Source organism: Cebus imitator, unplaced genomic scaffold (assembly GCF_001604975.1).
Source record: "Cebus imitator isolate Cc_AM_T3 unplaced genomic scaffold, Cebus_imitator-1.0 Scaffold4, whole genome shotgun sequence".
NCBI classification, from domain to species: Eukaryota; Metazoa; Chordata; class Mammalia; order Primates; family Cebidae; genus Cebus; species Cebus imitator.
This window is the reverse complement of record NW_016107319.1, coordinates 648406-668880: the sequence shown is the minus strand read 5'-3', so window position 1 is coordinate 668880 and position 20475 is coordinate 648406. Positions and strand designations below refer to the sequence as shown.

Sequence of the window (20475 nt, the reverse complement as noted above, 5' to 3'; positions counted from 1 at the left end):
GATACCTGTAAGAGGCTGAGGCAGGAGAATTACTTGAGCCTGGGAGGTGGAGGTTGCAGTGAGCCAAGATCATGCCACTGCACTCCAGCCTGGGTGACAGAGTGAGACTCTGTCTCAAAAAAATAAATAAAATAAAAAACAAAAACAGTGATTGATCATTTCTAAGTGGTGGGATAATGGAGCAGTGTTTGCCTTTTTCCTTTTGAGGGAAAACTTCTACAATTAACATGTATAGCTTCCTCAAAAGATACCCCACCTTCAGCAGCCCTCTTTGTGTTAACCGGGTGTTGTTCAGGGTGTAATGTTCTGCTGATGTACCCTGATGGTGGTGGTGTCCTGTTTCCCTAGGATGGATGACATCCAGCTCTGCAGAGACATCATGGACTTGAAGCAGGAGCTGCAGAACTTGGTCGCCATCCCAGGTAACAATTTGCAACTTCACCTTGTGCTAAGAAGATGCCTGGGGGCCCCCAGCCTGGCCCATCTGTACCCCTGGGTCTGGAAGACACAGCCTAATTCTTGTGATGCAGTACTGACCACATGTTTCAAACGCAACTTCAAGTCGTGCAGACCTGGGTTCAAGTCCTAATTAATTCTGATCACCTTCTTGTCCTTGGGCAAGTCACTGTACTTCTCTGAGACTCAATTTCTCCTCCTCTGAAAATTGGGTAGTGACAGTAAGAGGACCTGATTCATTGAGTATAAATATCATAAAGAGGCTGGGCACAGTGGCTCCTGCCTGTAATCCCAGCACTTTGGGAGGCCGAAGAAGGTGGCTCACTTGAGGTCAGGAGTTCGAGAACAGCCTGGCCAACGTGGTGAAACTCCATCACTAGTTAAAATACAAAAATTAGCCGGGTGTGATGGTGGGCACCTGTAATCTCAGCTAGCCAGGAGGCCGAGGCAGGAGAATTGCTTGAGCCTGGGAGGCGGAGGTTGCAGTGAGCTGAGATCATGGCCACTGCACTTCAGCCGGGGCAAATTAAATTAAAATTAAAATAAATCAAATGAAAATACATAAATACCATAAAGATCAATGTGATAATGCAAACTAATTGCTTAGCTTGATATCTGGCTTCAAGAGTCCGGTAAATATTAGCAGTTATGACCATTATTATCCTACTTGGGAACAGACAGTCACCCCAGATTTGCTGGTTATTAATGCCTGACTTACTTGGTGACTTCTTCAAAAAATCTTCCTTTGCCCATCAGGCTGGGGTAGGTGCTCTCTGTGGGGTTTACCCTTATCAAAGTACTAGTCCCAGGCTGGACATTATGGCTCATACCTGTAATCCCAGCACTTTGGAAGGCCGAGGCAGGCAGATCACTTGAGGTTAGGACTTTGAGAACAGCCTGGCTACCAGTGAAATCCCATCTCTACTAAAAATACGAAAACTAGCCAGGGGTGGTGGGGGGTGCCCGTAATCCCAGCTACTCAGGAGGCTGAGGTGAGATAATTGCTTGAACCCAGGATGTGGAAGCTGCAGTGAGGTGAGATCGCACCACTACACTCCAGCCTGGGTGACAGAGCAAGACTCTGACTCAAAAGAAAAGAAAAAGAAAAAAGAAATACCTGAGGAATTTATAAAGAAAGAAAGCTTAAATTGGCTGAAGTTCTACAGGCTGTACCAGAGGCATGATGCTGGTGTCTGCTCTGCTCCTGGAAGTCTTCAGGAAACTTACAATCACGGCAGAAGACAAAGGAGCAGGCATGTCACATGACCAGAGCAGGTGCAAGAAAGTGAGGGGGAGGTGCCACACCAATCACCAATCACCAACACTGGGCATCACATTGCAGTATGAGATTTGGGTGGGGACACACACCCAAGCTCTATAAGAATGGTGCTGCTGATTGGTTGGGGCTGCAGTCATAGGGGTGTGAAAAACGGTTCTCGAGGGTGCTAATTCCACCTCTGGGTGGCAGGTCCAGGTGGAGCCATTGGTCATCAGAAATGCAAACACCTCAAAAGGTATCTCAAAAGGCTGATCTTAGGTTCTACAAAAGTGATGTTATCTGCAGGAGTAATTGGGGAAGTTGTGAATCTTGTGACCTCTGGAATAATGGCTGTAGTTATTTATGTCTGTGCCTTAGCAGAATTCAGCCACCTCCCATCCTTCTAACATGGTGGCCTTTTATTAGCTTCACAAAGGCAGTTTAGTTGTTGAGAAGGGTTATAATCATTTAAACCATAAACTAAATGTTCCCAAAGATAGCTTGGCCTAAGCCTGGGAATGATTAAGGGCAGTTTGGAAGTTAAAGGCAAGATGGGGGTTGGTTAGAGCAGATCACTTCCACTGTCATAATTTTCTCACTGTTACCATTTTTGCAAAGGCGTTTTCACTGAGGCCAGATAAGCACTCACCATTGTCCTTGACTTGAATGTTTTTGCCATGCTGTCAGTTCAATAAGTATGTTGCAAGAGGCCGTTCTGCAGCAAGCCCTGAACCAAGGTGCTGGGCTTGCAGTGATGAACAGAGAACGGTTCTCTACTTTCAAGGAGCTCACAAGTTAGTAGAAAGAGACTGGGCCCAGCACACGGTGGGCACCCATAAGTGGCAGCTATTACTGAGCTGTAAGTGCAGCCTGATGAGCCTTAGAGCAGCGTTTCCCAACCTTGAACTATTGATATCTGGGACTGACAAATGTCAATATCATCCTTTGGGGTTGATCGTTTTTTGTTGGGGATGCGGGGCTCTGTGTTGTGTCTTGTGGGATGCTGAGTTTTATCCCCGGCCTCTACCCACTACAGGCCATTAGCACAACCTACCTCCCCCCATCCCGTAGTGGTGATGTTACCAGAAAGGGATCCTGATCCAGACCCCAAGGTTTTTGGACCAAGAGCAAGAAAGAATTTGGGGCGAGTCTGCAGAGCAAAGTGAAAGCAAGTTTATAAGAAACCAAAGGAATAAAACAATGGCTACTCCATAGGCAGAGCAGCAGCTTGGGCTGTGCAACAGTTTATACTTACAGCTTTTTATTGATTACATGCTAAACAAGGGGTGGATTATTCATGAGTTTTCTGGGAAAGGGGTGTGCAATTTCCAGAACTGAGGGTTCCTCCCCTTTTTAGACCATATAGGGTAACTTCCTGATGTGGCCATGGCATTTGTTAACTGTCATGGTGCTGGTGGGAGTGCCTCTTGACATTCTAATACATTATAATTAGCAGTGAGGACCACCAAAGGGCACTTTCGTCACCATCTTGTTTTTGGTGGGATTTGGTCAGCTTCTTTACTGATGCTATTTTATCAGGAAGGTCTCTGTGACCTGTATCTTGTGCCAGCCTCCCGTCACATCCTGTGACTTAGAATGCCTAGCCTCCTAGGTCTCAGCCTTATTTTACCCAGCCCCCATTCAAAATGGAGTTGCTCTGGTTCAAACCCCTCTGACAGTGACAATGAAAAATGTATACGGACATCCAGATGTTGCTGAATGTACCCCAAGTGAAACTGGGGAGCATTCAACATTGCCCAGTGAAAAGAAAATAAAGTCCCACGACCCCAAATTCACTACACCAAAAGGAAAAGTTAAGCTTGGGAACTGTGAGCTATGCAAAAAACTGCCTTTCTTTTTTTCCCCGAACAGATAGCTGCAAGATGGAAGGCCACCTACTTTTCCAGGGGGCCTCCCTCACCCTGAAATGTAAATTAACAGCTTATCCTCATAGGTAGGAGACAAAGACAAGGCTAGAATCATCATCCCTCCGCCCATCCGGATACAAATGCACATTTGACTTCCTCCTCTACTCCACGTTTCCTTTATCCTATGTAAAAAGCAGATTCACTGAGGGCCAGAGAATGTAATCCTCCCCTTCCTGCCCTCTCTTTTCCCTTTAAATATTGAAGTCCTTAAAATCCTCTGCAGGAAAAAGCACAGGCCAGGGATCCTACTGCTGCCTCTGTCTCTTTTTCCCAGGCGCCTCCTTGACTTTGGCAAAATAAACCTAGAGATTGATTGAGACCTTCTCAGACACTTTGCAGCCTATAGTCTCCACATAAGAGCTACTACTTTAGTAGCTAGGGTGCAGTATTTTGGGTTTGAATTCAGCCTTAGTAGGTAGGTGAACTTCATGAAAGTTCACGGCTTAATTTCTCTGCATCTTGAATTTCTTGTTTGGAAAATGAGGCCAATAATAGCACCTCCACATGGTTGTTGTGAATATCCCATAAATAACAAAGGCAAGGTGGGAGTGTTTGACACAGTCTTGTTGTAAGGGTAGTGTGTGTGATGACAGTAGAACTGAATCCTCTAGCTTTCATGAGCATTACTAGGTGCCCAGCACTGTACAGGCCATGAGAATAAATGAGTGAATAGACTCTCCTAATTGAAAGAGAGTGATGGCTAGTGGGTATGGGGTTTCTTTTGGGGGTAATTAAAATGTTCTAAAATGGATTGTGGTGATGGTTGCATAATTCTGCAAATACACTTGGAACAGATGAACTGCATGGTGTGTGAATCATATTGCAATAAAGCTGTTACCAAAACAAAAAAGTTAAATGTCAAACATAAAACAACAAAGGAATGGGAGAAAAGTACCAGAGTCTATTCACCACCCACTAGAAATCCCAATGCAGCTGATCTGGCATCGTTGGCTTTGGACTCTCGCATTGTAATAGAACTCAACTAGTGATACGGTTTGGCTGTGTCTCCACCCAAATCTCATTCTCAGTTGTAGGTCCGATAATTCCCATGTGTTGTGGGAGGGACCTGGTGGGAGATAAATGAATCATGGGAGGTCAGTTTCCCCCATACCGTTCTCATGGTAGTGAATAAGTCTCACAAGATCTGATGCTTTTATAAGGGATTTTCCCTTTTGCTTGGTTCTCATTTTCTCTCTTGCCTGCCACCATGTAAGATGTGCCTTTTGCCTTCTGCCCTGATTGTGAGGCCTCCCCAGCCACACGGAACTGTGAGTCCATTAAACCTCTTTTTCTTTATAAATTACCCAATCTCAGGTATGTTTTTATCAGCAGCGTGAAAATGGACTAATAAAACTAGGGTCTACTCACCTGGCATAGTAAGAACAGCTGTCTACCCAGAGGTTTTGCAGCAGTAAAAAGGAAGAAGTTTATTTGCAAGGCTCCAAGCAAGGACTGGGCAGCTAATGCTCCAAGCATGACCTCCTCAATGGCTTGTAGGTAATGTAACTGCCCAACAGGTTCACCTTGCCTTCTGCCTAGACAAAGCCGATTTATCGAGACTGGAGAATTACAATAGAGAAAGAGTAATTCACACAGATCCAGCTGTGAGGGAGACAGGAGTTTTATTATTACTCAAATCAGTCTCCCTGAGCATTCCAGGATTAGCGTGATTAAGGATGATTTGGTGGATTGGGGCGGTGGGCGGTACAGTGAGTATGGAGTGCTGATTGGTTGGGTCGGAGATGAAGTCTTAGGAAGTCAAAGCTGTCCTCTGGCATTAAGTCAATTCCTGGGTGGGGCCAACAAGATCAGATGAGCCAGTTTATCAATCTGGGTGCCAGCTGACCCATCACGTGCAGGGTCTGCAAAATATCTCAAGCACTGATCTTAGGTTTTACAATAGTGATGTTTTATCTTCAGGAGTAACTTGGGGAGGGTCAGCATCTTGTAGCCTCTGGCTACACGACTCCTACATCATAATTTTGAATCTTTTGGCTAATTTGTTAAGTCCACTTTCACACCTCTATAAAGAACTGCCCGAGACTGGGTATAAAGGAGTTTTAATTGACTCACAGTTCAGCATGGCTGGGGAAGCCTCAGGAAACTTACAATCATGGGGGAAGGTGAAGGAGAAGCAAGGCACTTTCTTCACAAGGTGGCAGGAAGGAGAATGAATGTAGGAGGAACTACCCAATACCTGATCTCTCCTTTGACGCATGGGGATCGTGGGGATTATAATTCAAGATGAGTTCTGAGTAAGGATGCAAAGCCTAACCATATCGCCTACAAATTCAGTCTAGTTCCCATGCAGGAAGGGAGTTTGTTTTGGGAAAGGGCTGTTAACGTCTTTGTTTTAAACTGTAAACTAAATTCCTCCCAAAGTTAGTTCAGCCTATGCCCAGGAATGAACAAGGACAGCTTGGAGGTTAGAAGCAAGATTGAGTTGATAAGGTTGAATCTCTTTCACTGTCTCAGTTACAATTTTGCAATGGCGGTTTCAGTAAGGGTTTTTAAAGGCAGGGATAAATTTCAGTCAAGCAGAAGTTACAGGCAAAATTGTAAATCAAACGTGGAGATTACACATTGGTTTTGACCTAAAAGGGCGGCATACCTTGAGGCTGGGGCTTACAGGTCATAGGTAGATTGGAAGATTTTCTAATTTGCAATTGGTTAAGAAAGAGAAGCTTTGTTTAAAAACCAGGGTCAAGGCCAGGCACAGTGGCTCATGCATATAATCCCAGAACTTTGGGAGGCTGAAGTGGCCAGATTGCTTGAGGCTAAGAGTTTGAGATCAGCCTGGCCAACATGGCAAGACCACCGTCTCTACTAAAATTACAAAAATTAGCCGGGCGTCGTGGCGCCTGCCTGTAATTCCAGGTATTCAAGAGGCTGAGTCAGGAGAATTGCTTGAACTCAGGAGAGGGAGGTTGCAGTGAGCCAAGATTGTGCCACTGCACTCCAGCCTGGGCAACAGAGCAAGACTCTGACTTAAAGAAAGAAAATAAAAAATTAGGCCGGGCGTGGTGGCTCAAGCCTGTAATCCCAGCACTTTGGGAGGCCGAGGCGGGTGGATCACGAGGTCAAGAGATTGAGACCATCCTGGTCAACATGGTGAAACCCCGTCTCTACTAAAAATACAAAACATTAGCTGGGCATGGTGGCGCGTGCCTGTAATCCCAGCTACTCAGGAGGCTGAGGCAGGAGAATTGCCTGAACCCAGGAGGCGGAGGTTGCGGTGAGTCGAGATCGCGCCATTGCACTCCAGCCTGGGTAACATGAGTGAAACTCCGCCTCAAAAAAAAAAAAAAAAAATTAAAATGATAAAAATTGGGGGTCAGCAGAAAAGAATGTCAGCCCTGGCCTGTGGGTGTGAGTCCCTCCAAACCTCTCAGGAAGATATTTAGAAAAAGGAAAGATAGAATTCAGTCCTTAGTCTGCCCTTATCTGATGTCTATATGCCAGGGATCCATTTGGTAAGGCCCCGGGTTTCTGAAAAACAATTCAGACGCATATGTTAAGATGTTTATCTTTAGTTTCTATAGAGAACAAAACATCTCCAGATTCTAACTTCTTTAGCTATTTTTTTTTTCTTTTTTAAATTGCATTTTAGGTTTTGGGGTACATTTGAAGAATATGCAAGATAGTTGCATAGGTACACACATGGCAGTGTGATTTGCTGCCTTCCTCCCCTTCACCTATATCTGGCATTTCTCCCCATGCTATTGTTTTAGGCTACTATTACTTTCTTGCTAAGCTGCTTGTTGACTTTTCAAGGCTAGCTAGGTGCCTAGAATTTTCTTTGAGGGGACTCAAGATTTTCCTTTATTTGCATGCTTGGGGTGGTAGCATCAGGGGAAGGGGGCCTCCCACAGACTCCAAAAGGGAGTCCCTGTGTTAGTGGTGTAGGATGTCCAGGTTCTTGAAGTTTTGAACAAAGAATTGGACAAAATGCACAAAAAAATTGAGGAAAGAATGAAGCAACAAAAGCAGAGATTTATTGAAAATAAAGTACACTCCACAGGGTAGGAGCAGGCCTGACCACAGGGGCTCAAGAGCCCTGTTACAGAATTTTCTGAGTTTTAAAAAACCCTCTAGAGGTTTTCCACTGGTTACTTGGCATACACCATATGTAAATGAAGTGGTAACCCACAATCAGTAAAGTGAAGTTACAAAGTTACACGTCTATGCAAAGGAAGACAATCAGTCTGATAACTGAAATTACAAAGTTATACTCCTATGCAAGCATCTGATTGGTTGCTTTCTGCAAGCATCAGAGATACTTTCTATTTCTCATCTGCCACACAGAAAAGGAGGGGGGTTTAACAAACTGTGTAGTCTCCAGTCTTTTTGTTACTTAGGTGTGGAAAGCTGGGGTTTTCCTTTTGATTTAGTTCTAGGAAGCTGGCCCTAGGTTCCCTGCCTCCAGACCCTATTCTCTTGCCTCACCTGCTGCATCTCAGCATTAGTTTTTTTGTTTTGTTTGTTTTTGAGACGGAGTCTTGCTCTGTCACCTAGGTTGGAGTGCAGTGCCAAGATCTCAGCTCACTGCAACCTCTGCCTCCTGGGTTCAAGCGATTCTTCTGCCTCAGCTTCCTGAGTAGCTGGGATTACAAGCATGTGCCACCATGCCTGGCTAATTTTTGTATTTTTAGTAGAGACAGGATTTTTCCATGTTGACCAGGTTGGTTTCGAACTCCCGAGCTCAGGTGATTTGCTGGCCTCAGCCTCCCAAAATGCTGGGATTACAGGCATGAACCACCATACCCAGCTGAGCATTGGTAATTTTTAAAGCTTCCCATATGATTGTGATGAGCAGTGAGGGTTAGGAACCACCAGGTCTGTTCCACTCTCTCATTTACAGCTCTCCAAGGAATAGTCTGGCTGAAAGTTACAGAAACCCACCCAAGCTTATGTAAGCACAAAACAGGCAATTACTGGAAGAACAGTGGAGTCTCCTGAAGCCCTAGGGCATTGCATTCATTTCCCAGAGCTGCCTAACACACTGATGCAAACTGGATAGCTTAAGCAACAGAAATGTATTCTCTCGGTTCTGGAGGCCAGACATCCAAAATCAAAGCGTTAACACCACGTTCCCTCCCAAAGCTGTAGAGGAGACTCCTTTGCCTCTTCCTAGCTTCTGATAGCTTTAGTGAAGCTGTGTCGTTGACTGGAGTAAATACCCAAGATTCCTCATCCCAAGAGGATGAAGGACACGGACACTCACGAGGAGCGAGTTTAGGAGCTGAGGTTTAATCGGCAAAAGAGAAAGGAGAAGAGCTCCCTCTGTCTTTCAAGAGGTGTCCCTGAATGCAAATTTCCACCATGGCAGAGCGCACAGGATTTTATAGGCTGGTTTGAGGAGGCGGTGTCTGATTTACATAGGGCCCACAGATTGGTTGGACCAAGTGTGACATTTACTGGCAGCTCCACCCTAAGCTTGTTATGCAAATGAACTTTCCATTTGGCGGGCCCCATACCGTCTCCTCCTTACTGTATGCTGGCTGGCAAAGAGAAGGGAGCATGGCGCCGCCATTTTGGACATGCCTAGTCCAGGTAGCCTTTTCTTATGGGCACAGCGGCCAGCATTCACCCTTGTAAACTTTCGGCTTTCTTGACTATGTCCACAGCTCGATTTTACTGGCTGCTCTTTGTTAGAAAAGAAAATGACTTGGGGGCTGCTTTTCATTAAAAGGAAAATCTTACCTGAGCACTTCCTTACCCTTGCTATCTGTATAATAATTTCTTAAGTCCTGTAGCATTAGCAGCGGCCAATCCATACGGGTCTAAAGCAACTTGATTCTTGCCTCCTCAGAGCAAAGAATTCCACCAACGGGCATAAGGCAGAGAGACTGAAGCAAGTTTTAGAGAAGGAATGAAAGTAAAGTCGGGCGGTGGCTCACGCCTGTAACCCCAGCACTTTGGGAGGCCGAGGTGGGCCGATCATGAAGTCAAAAGATCGAGACCATCCTGGCCAGCATGGTGAAACCCCCGTCTCTACAAAAAATACCAAAAATTAGCCGGGAGTGGTGGCTAGTGCCTATAATCCCAGCTACTCCGGAGGCTGAGTTAGGAGAACGGCTTGAACCCCGGAGGCGGAGGTGGCAGTGAGCCGAGATCGTGCTTCGTTCCAGCCTGGTGGTAGAACGAGCCTTCCTCTCAGAAAAAAAAAAAAAAGAAAGAAAGTAAAGTACACTGGGAAGACAGCCAGGTGGGTGACTTGAGAGATCCAAGTACACCATTTAACCTTTGGGCTTTTGCGTCTGTCCTCCCTCCATTTTTTCTCGGGGCAGGTTGTCCGCATGCGCAGGCGCCTGCCAGCGCTTGGTAGAGGCCGCATGCGCAGTGTATTTACGGAAGTCATGCGCATGACCATTTGACATGTTTTCCCCTTAACCAGAGTTTTCCCAGGGAAGGTCATATGCCGGTTAGACTCCGCCCTTTTGCCTCATAGTGTGCGTGCTTGAACCCAATCTCCCAACTCCTAAGATCTCATCAGGAAGCTGCTGATCACTTCAGGTGTTTTCTATCTATTGGGAGACAGCCTTTCCCTGGTACCAGCTGCGACCAATTATTATTTTAGAGAAATCGTTTTAACAACTGCCTGACATCACATGATGGTTTTCTGACTCTCCTTGGGTGGAATTCCCTCTCCTGTCCTGCTCATGTCTGCCTGGCTACCTATTCTAACAGTAGTACACACAGTCCTTGGCATTGCTTGGCTTGTAATTGCTCCACTCCAATCTCTGCTTCCATTTTCACATGACCTTCTCCTGACTCCCTGGTTCAAGTAAGTGTTCAGGCAATTCTCCTGCCTCAGCCTCCCAAGTAGCTGGAATTACAGGTACATACCACCATGCGCAGCTAATTTTTGTATTTTTAGTAGAGACAGCGTTTCACCATGTTGGCCAGGATGGTCTCGATCTCCTGACTCTGTGATCCACCTGCCTTAGCCTCCCAAAGTGCTGGGATTACAGGCGTGAGCCACTGTGCCCAGCCCACATTTTTTATTCTGAAGGGGTCTGAGCAGAAAGAGACCAAGTGGGTTTAAGGTTTTGCCTCCTAATTTTCTCAGACCTCATATTCAGCCCTCTCTTTTCTTTTCTCTTTGGCATCGTAGTACTTGGTGTTTGGGACAAGGTTAATGTCATCAGCATGGATGATTGTTTTCTGGCAAATTGGTTTACACTCACCAAAGAGGCATTCCCTCCCAGCACCCCCATCTGAGTCCCTTCTCACCTCATCTTTGCAGAAGCCTCTTGCTTTGTTGTTACCATTTACTGAAGGCTCTGAGACAAGGCCAAGCACTCCACTAAGCCATTTACTAACATTACTGCAATTAAAAATTTTATTTTGGCTGGGCGCAGTCACTCATGCCTGCAATCCCAGCACTTTGGGAGGCCAAGGCGGGCAGATCACGAGATCAGGAGTTCAAGACCAGCCTGGCCAACATAGTGAAACCCCATTTCTACTAAAAATACAAAAAATTAGCTGGGCGTGGTGGCACACACCTGTAATCCTAGCTATTAGGGAGGCGGAGGCAGGAAAATCACTTGAACCCAAGAGGTGGAGGTTGCAGTGAGCCGAGATTGCGCCACTGCACACACACCAGCCTGGGTGACAGTGCAAGATTTCATCTCAAAAAATAAACAAATAAAAATTTTATTTTATAAGTTCCAGGGTACGTATGCAGGACGTGCAGGTTTATTACACAGGTAAACATGGGACATGGTGGCTTGCTGCATCTATCAAGTCAGCACCTAGGTATTAAGCCCAGCATGCATTAGCTATTTTTCCTGATGCCCTCCCTCCTCACACCCACACCCCGCAAAAAAATTTTTATAAGAGTCTTTTGCTGTTACCCAGGCTGGAGTGCAATGGCGCAGTCATAACTCACTGCAGCCTTTTACTCCTGGGCTCAAGAGATTCTCCCACCTCAGGCTTCCATGTAGCTAAGACTACAGGAGTATTCCTCCACACCCGGCTAATTTACAGAGAATTTTTTTGTAGACATAGGTGGGTCTCACTATGTTGCCCAGGTTGGTCTTGTACTCCTGGCCTCAAGTGATCCTCTTGCCTTGGCCTCCCAAAGTGCTGGGATTACAGGCAGCAGCCATTATGCTCAGCCCATTACTCCCATTTTAAGCCTCACTGTGTGTGTGTGTGTGTGTGTGTGTTTCTTTTTTGAGACAGAGTCTTGCTCTGTCACCAGACTGGAGTGCAGCAGCGTGATCTCGGCTCACTGCAACCTCTGCCCCCCGGTTCAAGCAATCTCCTGCCTCAGCCTCTCGACTAGCTCAGACTATAGGCACATACCACCATGCTTGGTTAATTTTTTGTATTTTAATAGAGATGGGGTTTCACCATGTGGATCAGGATGGTCTCGATCTCCTGACCTCATGGTCCACCTGCCTCGTCCTCCTAAAGTGTTGCGATTACAGTGTGAGCCACCACGCCCGGCCAGCGTCACTGTATTTTACAGATGAGAAAACTGAGGCTTGAAGCGGTCGAGTTGCTTCTCCAAGTTCACCCAGAGGGTGGAAGGGCACAGTCAGGACTCTAATCCTGGCCACTTTTAGTAGTCAGCCTGTCATCTGTCTCTGTAGTTTTTGTTGTTATTTGAGGAGCCTCACTCTGTTGCCCAGGCTGGAGTGCAGTGGCTTCATCTCGGCTCACTGCAACCTTGGCTTCCAGGAGGTTCAAGCGATTCTCCTGCCTCAGCCTCCTGAGTAGCTGGTTACAGGTGCACATCACCACTCCTGGCTGATTTTTGTATTTTTAGTAGAGACGGGGTTTCACCATGTTGCCCAGGCTGGTGTCGAACTCCTGACCTCAAGTGATCCTCCCACCTCAGCCTCCCAAAGTGCTTATCTGTCTCTTTGTTGATGTCTTCTTTCCAGAAAAAGAAAAAACCAAACTGCAGAAGCAGAGAGAGGATGAGCTAATCCAGAAGATCCACAAACTGGTGCAGAAGAGAGACTTCCTGGTGGATGATGCGGAGGTTGAGCGGTTAAGGTGAGTGCACTGTGGGTACCCGAGTCCTGGACTGGAGGGCAGCAACCTTCCGTTTCCTTCCAGAGCCCATCTTCTGCTCCTGGGACTCATTGACCCCTCAGCAGGGTCTTGTTTTCTCTGCTTCTGCCTCAGAAGAAGCAGAGAAATTACAGGGGTCTCTTACCTGGTTCTGGATAAGCATTTACCCCATCATTGATATATGTCTCTGGTTCAGAGCAGGTTCATCAGATACAACATATACATACCGTACACACATAATACACAACATATATGCACCATCCACAAAGCCTGATGCTTAACTTATTGGTTTATTTCATTGGTTCCTTGATGCTTTCCTTGCTTGCTGTGTATCTTCTTTTCTTTTTCCCATCTGCTTTTACAGGGAGCAAGAAGAAGACAAGGAAATGGCTGATTTCCTGAGAATCAAGTTAAAACCTCTAGACAAAGTAACCAAATCTCCAGCCAGTGAGTATATACATTATTCATTCCCTTCCCCCATGAAAGAGAAAAGGATATTTCAGGCCAGGCACTGTGAATCATGCCTGTAATCCCTGCACTTTGGGAGGCCGAGGTGGATGGGTCACCTGAGGTCAGGAGTTCGAGACCAGCCTGGCCAACATGGTGAAACCCCAACTCTACTAAAAACACAAAAATTAGCTAGGTGTGGTGGTGCATGCCTGTAATCCCAGCTGAGGCAGGAGAATCACTTGAATCCAGGAGGCAGAGGTTGCAGTGAGCCAAGATTGTGCCACTGCAACTACAGCCTGCGTGACAGGGTAAGACTCTGTTTCAAAAAAAAAAAAAAAAAAAGTCTATTTCAAAGAAGTCTGGGAGCCAGAAGGAGCACAACAAAATGCTTTCTAGAGATCAAACTTGAGCATGGGATGAGAGCAGGCAGGACCAGCTTCATGGGCCTGCAGTTGCCCAGGGCCTCATGCCTAGAAGGGTGCCATGCTTGACTTAATTTTCTGCTGTTGCGGTCTTGAAATTGTTAATAAGTTTGGAACATGGGGCCCTACATTTTCATTTTTCACTGAACTCTGCAAACTATGTACCTGGTCCTGGTAGTTGTTCCTCCCTAATCACAAAGTTTGGTGCATTTTTTGGAAGGAACTGGGTAGCCACTGAGGCTCAGGGAGCTCAGGCCTCTCTTCGGGCTAGAATCTCTGGAGAGGCTAGAGGCATACGTCTTAGAATATTAACCTCATGAGATCCTTAGAACAAAGAGGGTTTTGTATGAAATAAGTTTGAGAAACGCTGTTTACTTGACTCTGTATTTACAGAATCTCAGTGTCCATTGGGATATTAAAGTGATAATGGATCCTGCTGTCAAGAAACTGTCTTCTCTTTGTTGACCAAGTGTTTCTCAAATGTGTTTACCTGCTGTATTAATGAGGCCCCTTTCAGTTATAAGAAATGGATGCCCAATTCAAACTAGTGTAAGCAAAAAAAAGGAATTTGTTGGAGAAAGAGCAATAAGAACTAGGGCCTCAAGGACTGAACACTATTACCTCCCCCACTTCTGTTTCTCATGTCTGCCTCTCTTTGCATGTAAGCATCATTTTTTCCTACTACACAGCCTTTCTCCGTGGGACCAGAACCCAAGAACCATAGCTTAGCAACTCAGAGGCAATGTCACAGATTCTTTTCCCTGGTATCAAAATACATGAGCCTCAGGGAAAGATTCTGATCAGCCCTTTTTGGATTATGTTCCCACCTCTTAGATCCATTACCATCAACGAGAGGCTGGGGTACTGGGATTGGCCAAGAATGTATAACATGCCACTCCTGCAGCCACAGGGACCCAAGCTATTAGAGGAAGAAAGACTTGAAATCTTGCTGGGAAGACAAAAACCAAAAGCTGCCTCTGCCTATAAAACCACAAATCCGGTTTTCATTAACATCCTGTGAAACATGGTTGTAGGAAGTAAGTAAAGAGGAGGGCAGTGATTTCTTCTGTTGGATCCTGTAACCACAAGGCACATGATCACTGCCTAAGGCCGGCATCTTCCTCAATGGACTCTTTCATGAAAAGCAAAGTAGAAAAACTCCACATAGTATCATGCAGGAGGAGCAAGGAAACTTGCCTTCTCTATAGGGTTATGAGTGGAAAAAAGAAATGAATCTGGCAAAAAATCAAAACACCAAGCCTGCACCACATGCAAGAGGCCAACTTTACACGACTCATCTGGTACCGGAATTCCAAGTTGAAAAATAAAAACTATTCTAAAATCAGTGAAATCTCTGGGATCCTAGCAGATTTAGCAAAGGCAAAACTGCTCAGTAGGGATTCTTCTGCATCCCATGGTATATAGTATTCTCACAGAAAAAACAAAAACAAAAACAAAAAACCCTTGAAGATGAGCTCTCAATAAAAATGAAATGGAAAACTCATGAAGAACTGAATCACCATGAGGCAAATCAGTACATGAACCAAAGAGAATGTCCTCCCAAAAGACAAAAATACTAGAACTCTGAAAAGGAAAATAAACTAAGTACTTTTAAATTACCAAAGAGATAAGAGAAGGAATAAAACCCAGAATGAAATAGTAAGATGCTATGAAAAAATAATAAGTAGATGTGCAAAAAATTGGCCTTCTGAAACTGTTTTTATCAATAAAGTGAAAACTCAATAGATTAAATACAGAGATACAGCCGAAGGGAAAATTTAAAAATTGGAAGGCAGCCCTGAGAAAGTTACCCAGAATGAAGCACACAGAGAAAAAGAGATGGGAAATATAAAAGCGAAGTTATGAAACTGAGAGGATAGAGTGAGAAGGTCCATCTTACATGTGGAAGGCATTCTAGGAGATAAAACAGAGAATGGGAGGTGGAAGTATCTGAAAAGACAATGGATGAGCATTTTCAAAAATTGAGAAATATGAGCCCTCAGAATAAAGTGACTTGAACAAAATTTCCCATTTATCTATTTACCAACTACTTCTTGGATATCAGGCCCTGTGCTAGGCAGGTACTATGATGTTGAGAGCTGACTAGGAGAAGGGCTGAAAGGTAGAGTTGGAAGCTGAGCACTGAAAACCATATAAAATGAAAACCAGCTAAGGATCATATAAAATGTGCATCAGCTCTCCATACCACTTGAACAAGGCCTGGAACAAGATCTGGCTAGGGGTTGCGATGGGACTGGGCTGCAGCTGGTCAGGGCTCCCCTCATTTCACCTGTCTCTCTTTCCTTTTCTCCCCCTCTCCCTGTGCCCACATCTTGCTGCAGGCTCCCGGGCAGAGAAGAAAGCAGAGCCCCCACCTAGCAAGCCCACAGTGGCCAAGACGGGGCTGGCACTCATCAAGGATTGTTGCGGGGCCACCCAGTGCAACATCATGTAGCCCCCACATGGGGTACCCTGGGGCCACGGGGAACCCCCCACCCTCTTGTCTTTATAGCCCCCATTTCACCGGGGCCCAAGAGCTCTCCAAGGAGGAAGGGGTTGAAGGCAAGTCCGTGACTGCCGCCAGAGGCCATGGGTGCGGCAGGCAGGCCTGGCCAACCTGTACAGAGTGTAGCAGTAGGGAGTCCCTCACCGTCGCATGGACCTCCCCAGAGCATGCCGAACCCAGGAGTCTGTCTCACTGTTTATCCAACCACCAGGAAAGGTCCTCCCTCAAAAAAGCGTATCTCTACTCCTTTCTAGCTGTATCTAACCCACCGTGCGAATGAACTGGGAGAGGGGCATGCTCCCCAGCTGTGTGTAGTCGTGACTTTTCAACAATCTAGCACCATGTCGGACACATCCCCCACTCACCCTCCTAGCTCTGCTGTCAGGCCTGCCCCACACAGGCACAGGTCCCCTCCCCTGTCTGTCCTCTCCCAGCAACTGGGCCCTGGAGGGCTCCACACGGCCCCTGTGTCTCTCGGGCACCACCCATATAGCATTCCCAGAGACCAAGAAGGCCCATCTGTAAAGATCGAGCTTGTGTGTGGTGTGGCATCGTGGTCACATCTCCTGCTTCCACCCATCCTGTGTCTGGGCACGGTTCACATCAGGACGGTGTCCGCTGTGCTCTCAGTCTGCCCCAGGTGTGTGCCGCAAAGCAGGGCCGGGGGGCCTGGACTGGCATGGATCCAGTGTGCAGAAAAGCTAGCCAAGAATGGGAAGCTCTGATGTCAAGGCCAGGGCAGTTGGGAATGGGACCCGAGTAGATGCTGATCTGGGCACTCCACCACTCCAGGGCCACCAGAGAGATGCCAGCAGGACGCCACCTCACCCGCCCGCCCCACAGACCTCGGTAAAGAACAGCGACGGGCGGGAGAGGCAGTGCGTGACCAGGTTGTGTCCCATCATTGGTGGTGTATTTTAACCAGCTGCCGAACACTTCAACCCGTGTAACTCCATGTACATTTGGAGACAGCCAGCCCGGTACAGCCTGTGTGACCTCTCTGTACGTGTGTGTGTGTCGTGACCGGCCTAAGTAGTTAGCGTAACTCAAGATTCACTGATGTGCAGTCACCCGTCAGAGAAAATAAAAATGGAAACCACGTTCACGGCATTTTAAAAGTTTTTACTTTTTTCTTGATTCTGGAAGTAATCCAAGTAATCCATGTACATAGTAAATCATTTTAAAAGTACAAAAAGTATGAAGAAGTTCGTTTAAAAAAAGAAAAAAAAATTATTTCTCCAACTAGAGACCACTTTGACATTTCAACATTTTAAGTCTTTTCTGTGCATTTTTTTCATTGTTGACATCATATTGTGTCATTTTATAACCAGTTTTTCCCCATTTATTATACCACCATTGTCTCCCACATCATTAAAAGCTCTTTGTAAACATTAAACACTTCATAAATCATACCAATGTCTGTTTAGTAATCCATCTTGTGGAGGTACTGTAATTCACCTGACCATTTCCTCACTATCGAATGTGTAGACTGGTTCTGGTTTTCAGTATTACAAATAGTGTCTTGGATTAGCTGGCCATGATGGCGGGTGCCTGTAATCCCAACTACTCAGGAGGCTGACACAGGAAAATCGCTCGAACCCGGGAGGTGGAAGCTGCAGTGAGCCAAGATCCTGCCATTGCACTCCAGTCTGGGTGACAGAGCAAGACTCCATCTCAGGAAAAAAAAAAAAAAAAAAAGAAAAGAAAAAAATAGTGTCTTGGGCTGGGCGCAGTGGCTCATGCCTGTAATCCCAGTACTTTGGAAGACCGAGTTGGGAGGACTGCTTGAGTCCAGGAGTTTGAGACCAGCCTAGGCAACATGGTAAACCTGTCTCTACAAAAGATACGAGCAGCTGGACATGGTGGCACGGGCCTGTGGTCCCAGCTTCTTGGGAGGTGGGAGGATTGCTGGAGCTGGGAGGTCCCGGCTGCAATGAGCCATGATCACACCACTGTATTCCAGCCTGGGCAACAGAGCAAGACCACATCCCCTGAAAAAAAAATTAGTGTCTTGATAAACATCTAGGGGGATAAGGTTTCATCTGAATTTTCGTTTTTTTCCTTAAGATAAACTCCTAGAAGTAAATAAAATTCTTGGGCCATTCATAAGTAGCATTTTAAAAATATTTATAAACTGGCTGGGTGTGGTGGCTCACACCTGTAATCCAGCACTTTGGGAGGCCGAGGCAGGCAGATTACTTGAGGTCAGGAGTTGGAGACCAGCCTAATCAACACAGGGAAACCTTGTGTCTACCGAAAAAAACACAAAAATTAGCCGGATGTGGTGGCATGCTTCTGTAATCCAAGCTACTCTAGAGGCTGGGGCAGGAGAAATGCTTGAACCCAGGAGGCAGAAGTTACAATGAGCCGAGATCATGCCACTGCACTCCATCTGGGCAACACAGCAAGACTTCATCTCGGGAAAAAAAATTATAAATCAAAAGGTCTTTGGTTGGACAGGCCCTCCCAGCAGGCTGCTCGACCCCAGTCCTTCCACTCTGCGTGTTGGAGGCTTTGGTCTACATAATACTTCCCATGATTCTGATGCCGAAAATGGCCCCTCAGGCCACTCAGTGCCAACACGCTGGCCTCACAGGACCCTGTGTCCTCCTTCACCAGCCTAGACCAAGCATGAAGCCAGACTGTATTTGTGTCCTGGGGATGCCATAACAAATGGCCTTCTACTGAAAACAATGGAAGTGTCTCCTTTCACAGACCTGAAGGACAAAAGCCTGAAATCAAGGTGTCTGTGGGCCCCGTTCCCTCTGTGGGGAAGAATCTTTGTTTTTTGAGACAAAGTCTCTCTCTGTTGCCCAGGCTGGAGTGCAGTGGCACCATCTCGGCTCACTGCAACCTCTGCCTCCCAGGTTCAAGCGATTCTCCTGCCTTTGCCTCCAGAGTAGCTAGGACTACAGGCACACACCACCACACCTGGCTAATTTTTTGTATTTTTAATAAAGATGCGGTTTCACCATGTTGGCCAGGATGGTCTTGAGCTCTTGACCCTGTGATCCACCCGCCTCAGCCTCCCAAAGTGCTGGGATAACAGGCGTGAGCCACTGCACCTGGCCGGAACAATCTTTTTTATCATCTTACAGCTCCTGGTGGCTCCACCTTGGCAATTCCCTGGCTGCACCCCTCCAATCTTCACCTCTAACTCCACATGGCCTTCTCTGCTGTATATGTGCCTCTGTGCACCCTCTCATCTTATAAAGACAGCAGTCATTGGACTGAGGGCCATCAGAATAGAGTCTGAGCTCATCTGGACCCTTATCTTAATTACCTCTGCAAAGACTTTCCAACCAAGGTCACATTCTGAGGCTCTAGAGAGGCATGCATTTGGGGAGGACCCAATTCCACCTACCACAGACCCTTCCCGCTCTCGTGTGCAGTGAAAACTCAGACTGCAAAGGGCCCACCATCTTCTCTTCCCCATAAAAAAATGTGGGTCAAGGCCAGGTGCTGTGGCTCATGCCTGTAATCCCAGCACTTTGGGAGGCTGAGGTGGGGGGATCACTTGAGGTTAGGAGCTCAAAACCAGCCTGGCTAACATGGTGAAACCCCGTCTCTATTAAAAATACAAAAATTAGCCAGGCGTGGTGGTGCACGCTTGTAATCCCAGTTACTCAGGAGACTGAGGCAGGAGAATCGCTTGAACCCAGGAGGCAGAGGTTGCAGTGAGCCAAGATCGTGCCACTGCACTCCAGCCTTGGTGACAGAGCAAGACTCTGTCTCAAAAATAATAATAATTCCAGATGCTTCCAGATCACCAGGGCCACCTTCCAAGCTGGGAAACCTTGCAGATGGTGGGGTCCTGCACACCTAGACTTGCTCCTTTTAGAAGCCATGGGGGAGATGGATAACCGGAATAACATTTCTTGTAGCTTATCACTGTGCCCTGGGTAATGTACACGTACGCACTGGCTGGTTCCCTCCTCACATCAGCCCAACGAGTCAGGTCCTGCTATTACTTCCACTTTACAGAGGAGGAAGCGGCAGTAAATCCATTGTCCATGGTCCTTGGGGTTGTTAGTGACAGTCATCATTCATTCCCCTCCTGCCCCATCACTGTAGCCCCAATTGTTCTTTCTCTTCCCTTCAGAGGGATTTAAACACATCTCTCCCATTTAAAAACAAACAAATCAGGCTGAGGGTGGTGGGTCACGCCTGTAATCCCAGCAGCTTTGGAGGCTGAGGCAGGTGGATCACTCACGGTCAGGGTTTGAGACCAGCCTGACCACCATGGTGGAAACACTTCTCTACTAAAAATACAAAAGTCATCCAGGCATGGTGGCACACGTCTGTAATCCCAGCTACCCTTGAGGCTGAGGCAGGGGAAAAGATTGAGCCCAGGAAATGGAGGTTGCAGTGAGCCAAGATCGTACCACTGCACTCCAGCCTGGGTGACAGAGTGAGACTCTGTCT

The 20475-nt window shown here is 46.5% G+C and overlaps 1 protein-coding gene across 1 annotated transcript in view; it reads left to right on the top strand.

The window, feature by feature from the left end:
- The window catches only part of BMERB1 (bMERB domain containing 1), a 151758-nt gene extending 134298 nt beyond the window's left edge, over positions 1-17460 (top strand). The window contains exons 3-6 of the mRNA XM_017533285.2: positions 349-422; positions 12540-12654; positions 13037-13119; positions 15887-17460. Of these exons, the coding sequence (XP_017388774.1) occupies positions 349-422; positions 12540-12654; positions 13037-13119; positions 15887-15999 (385 nt within the window). The 3' untranslated portion in view covers positions 16000-17460. The remainder of the gene's footprint in view (positions 1-348; positions 423-12539; positions 12655-13036; positions 13120-15886) is intronic.
- The last annotated feature ends 3015 nt before the right edge of the window (positions 17461-20475 follow it).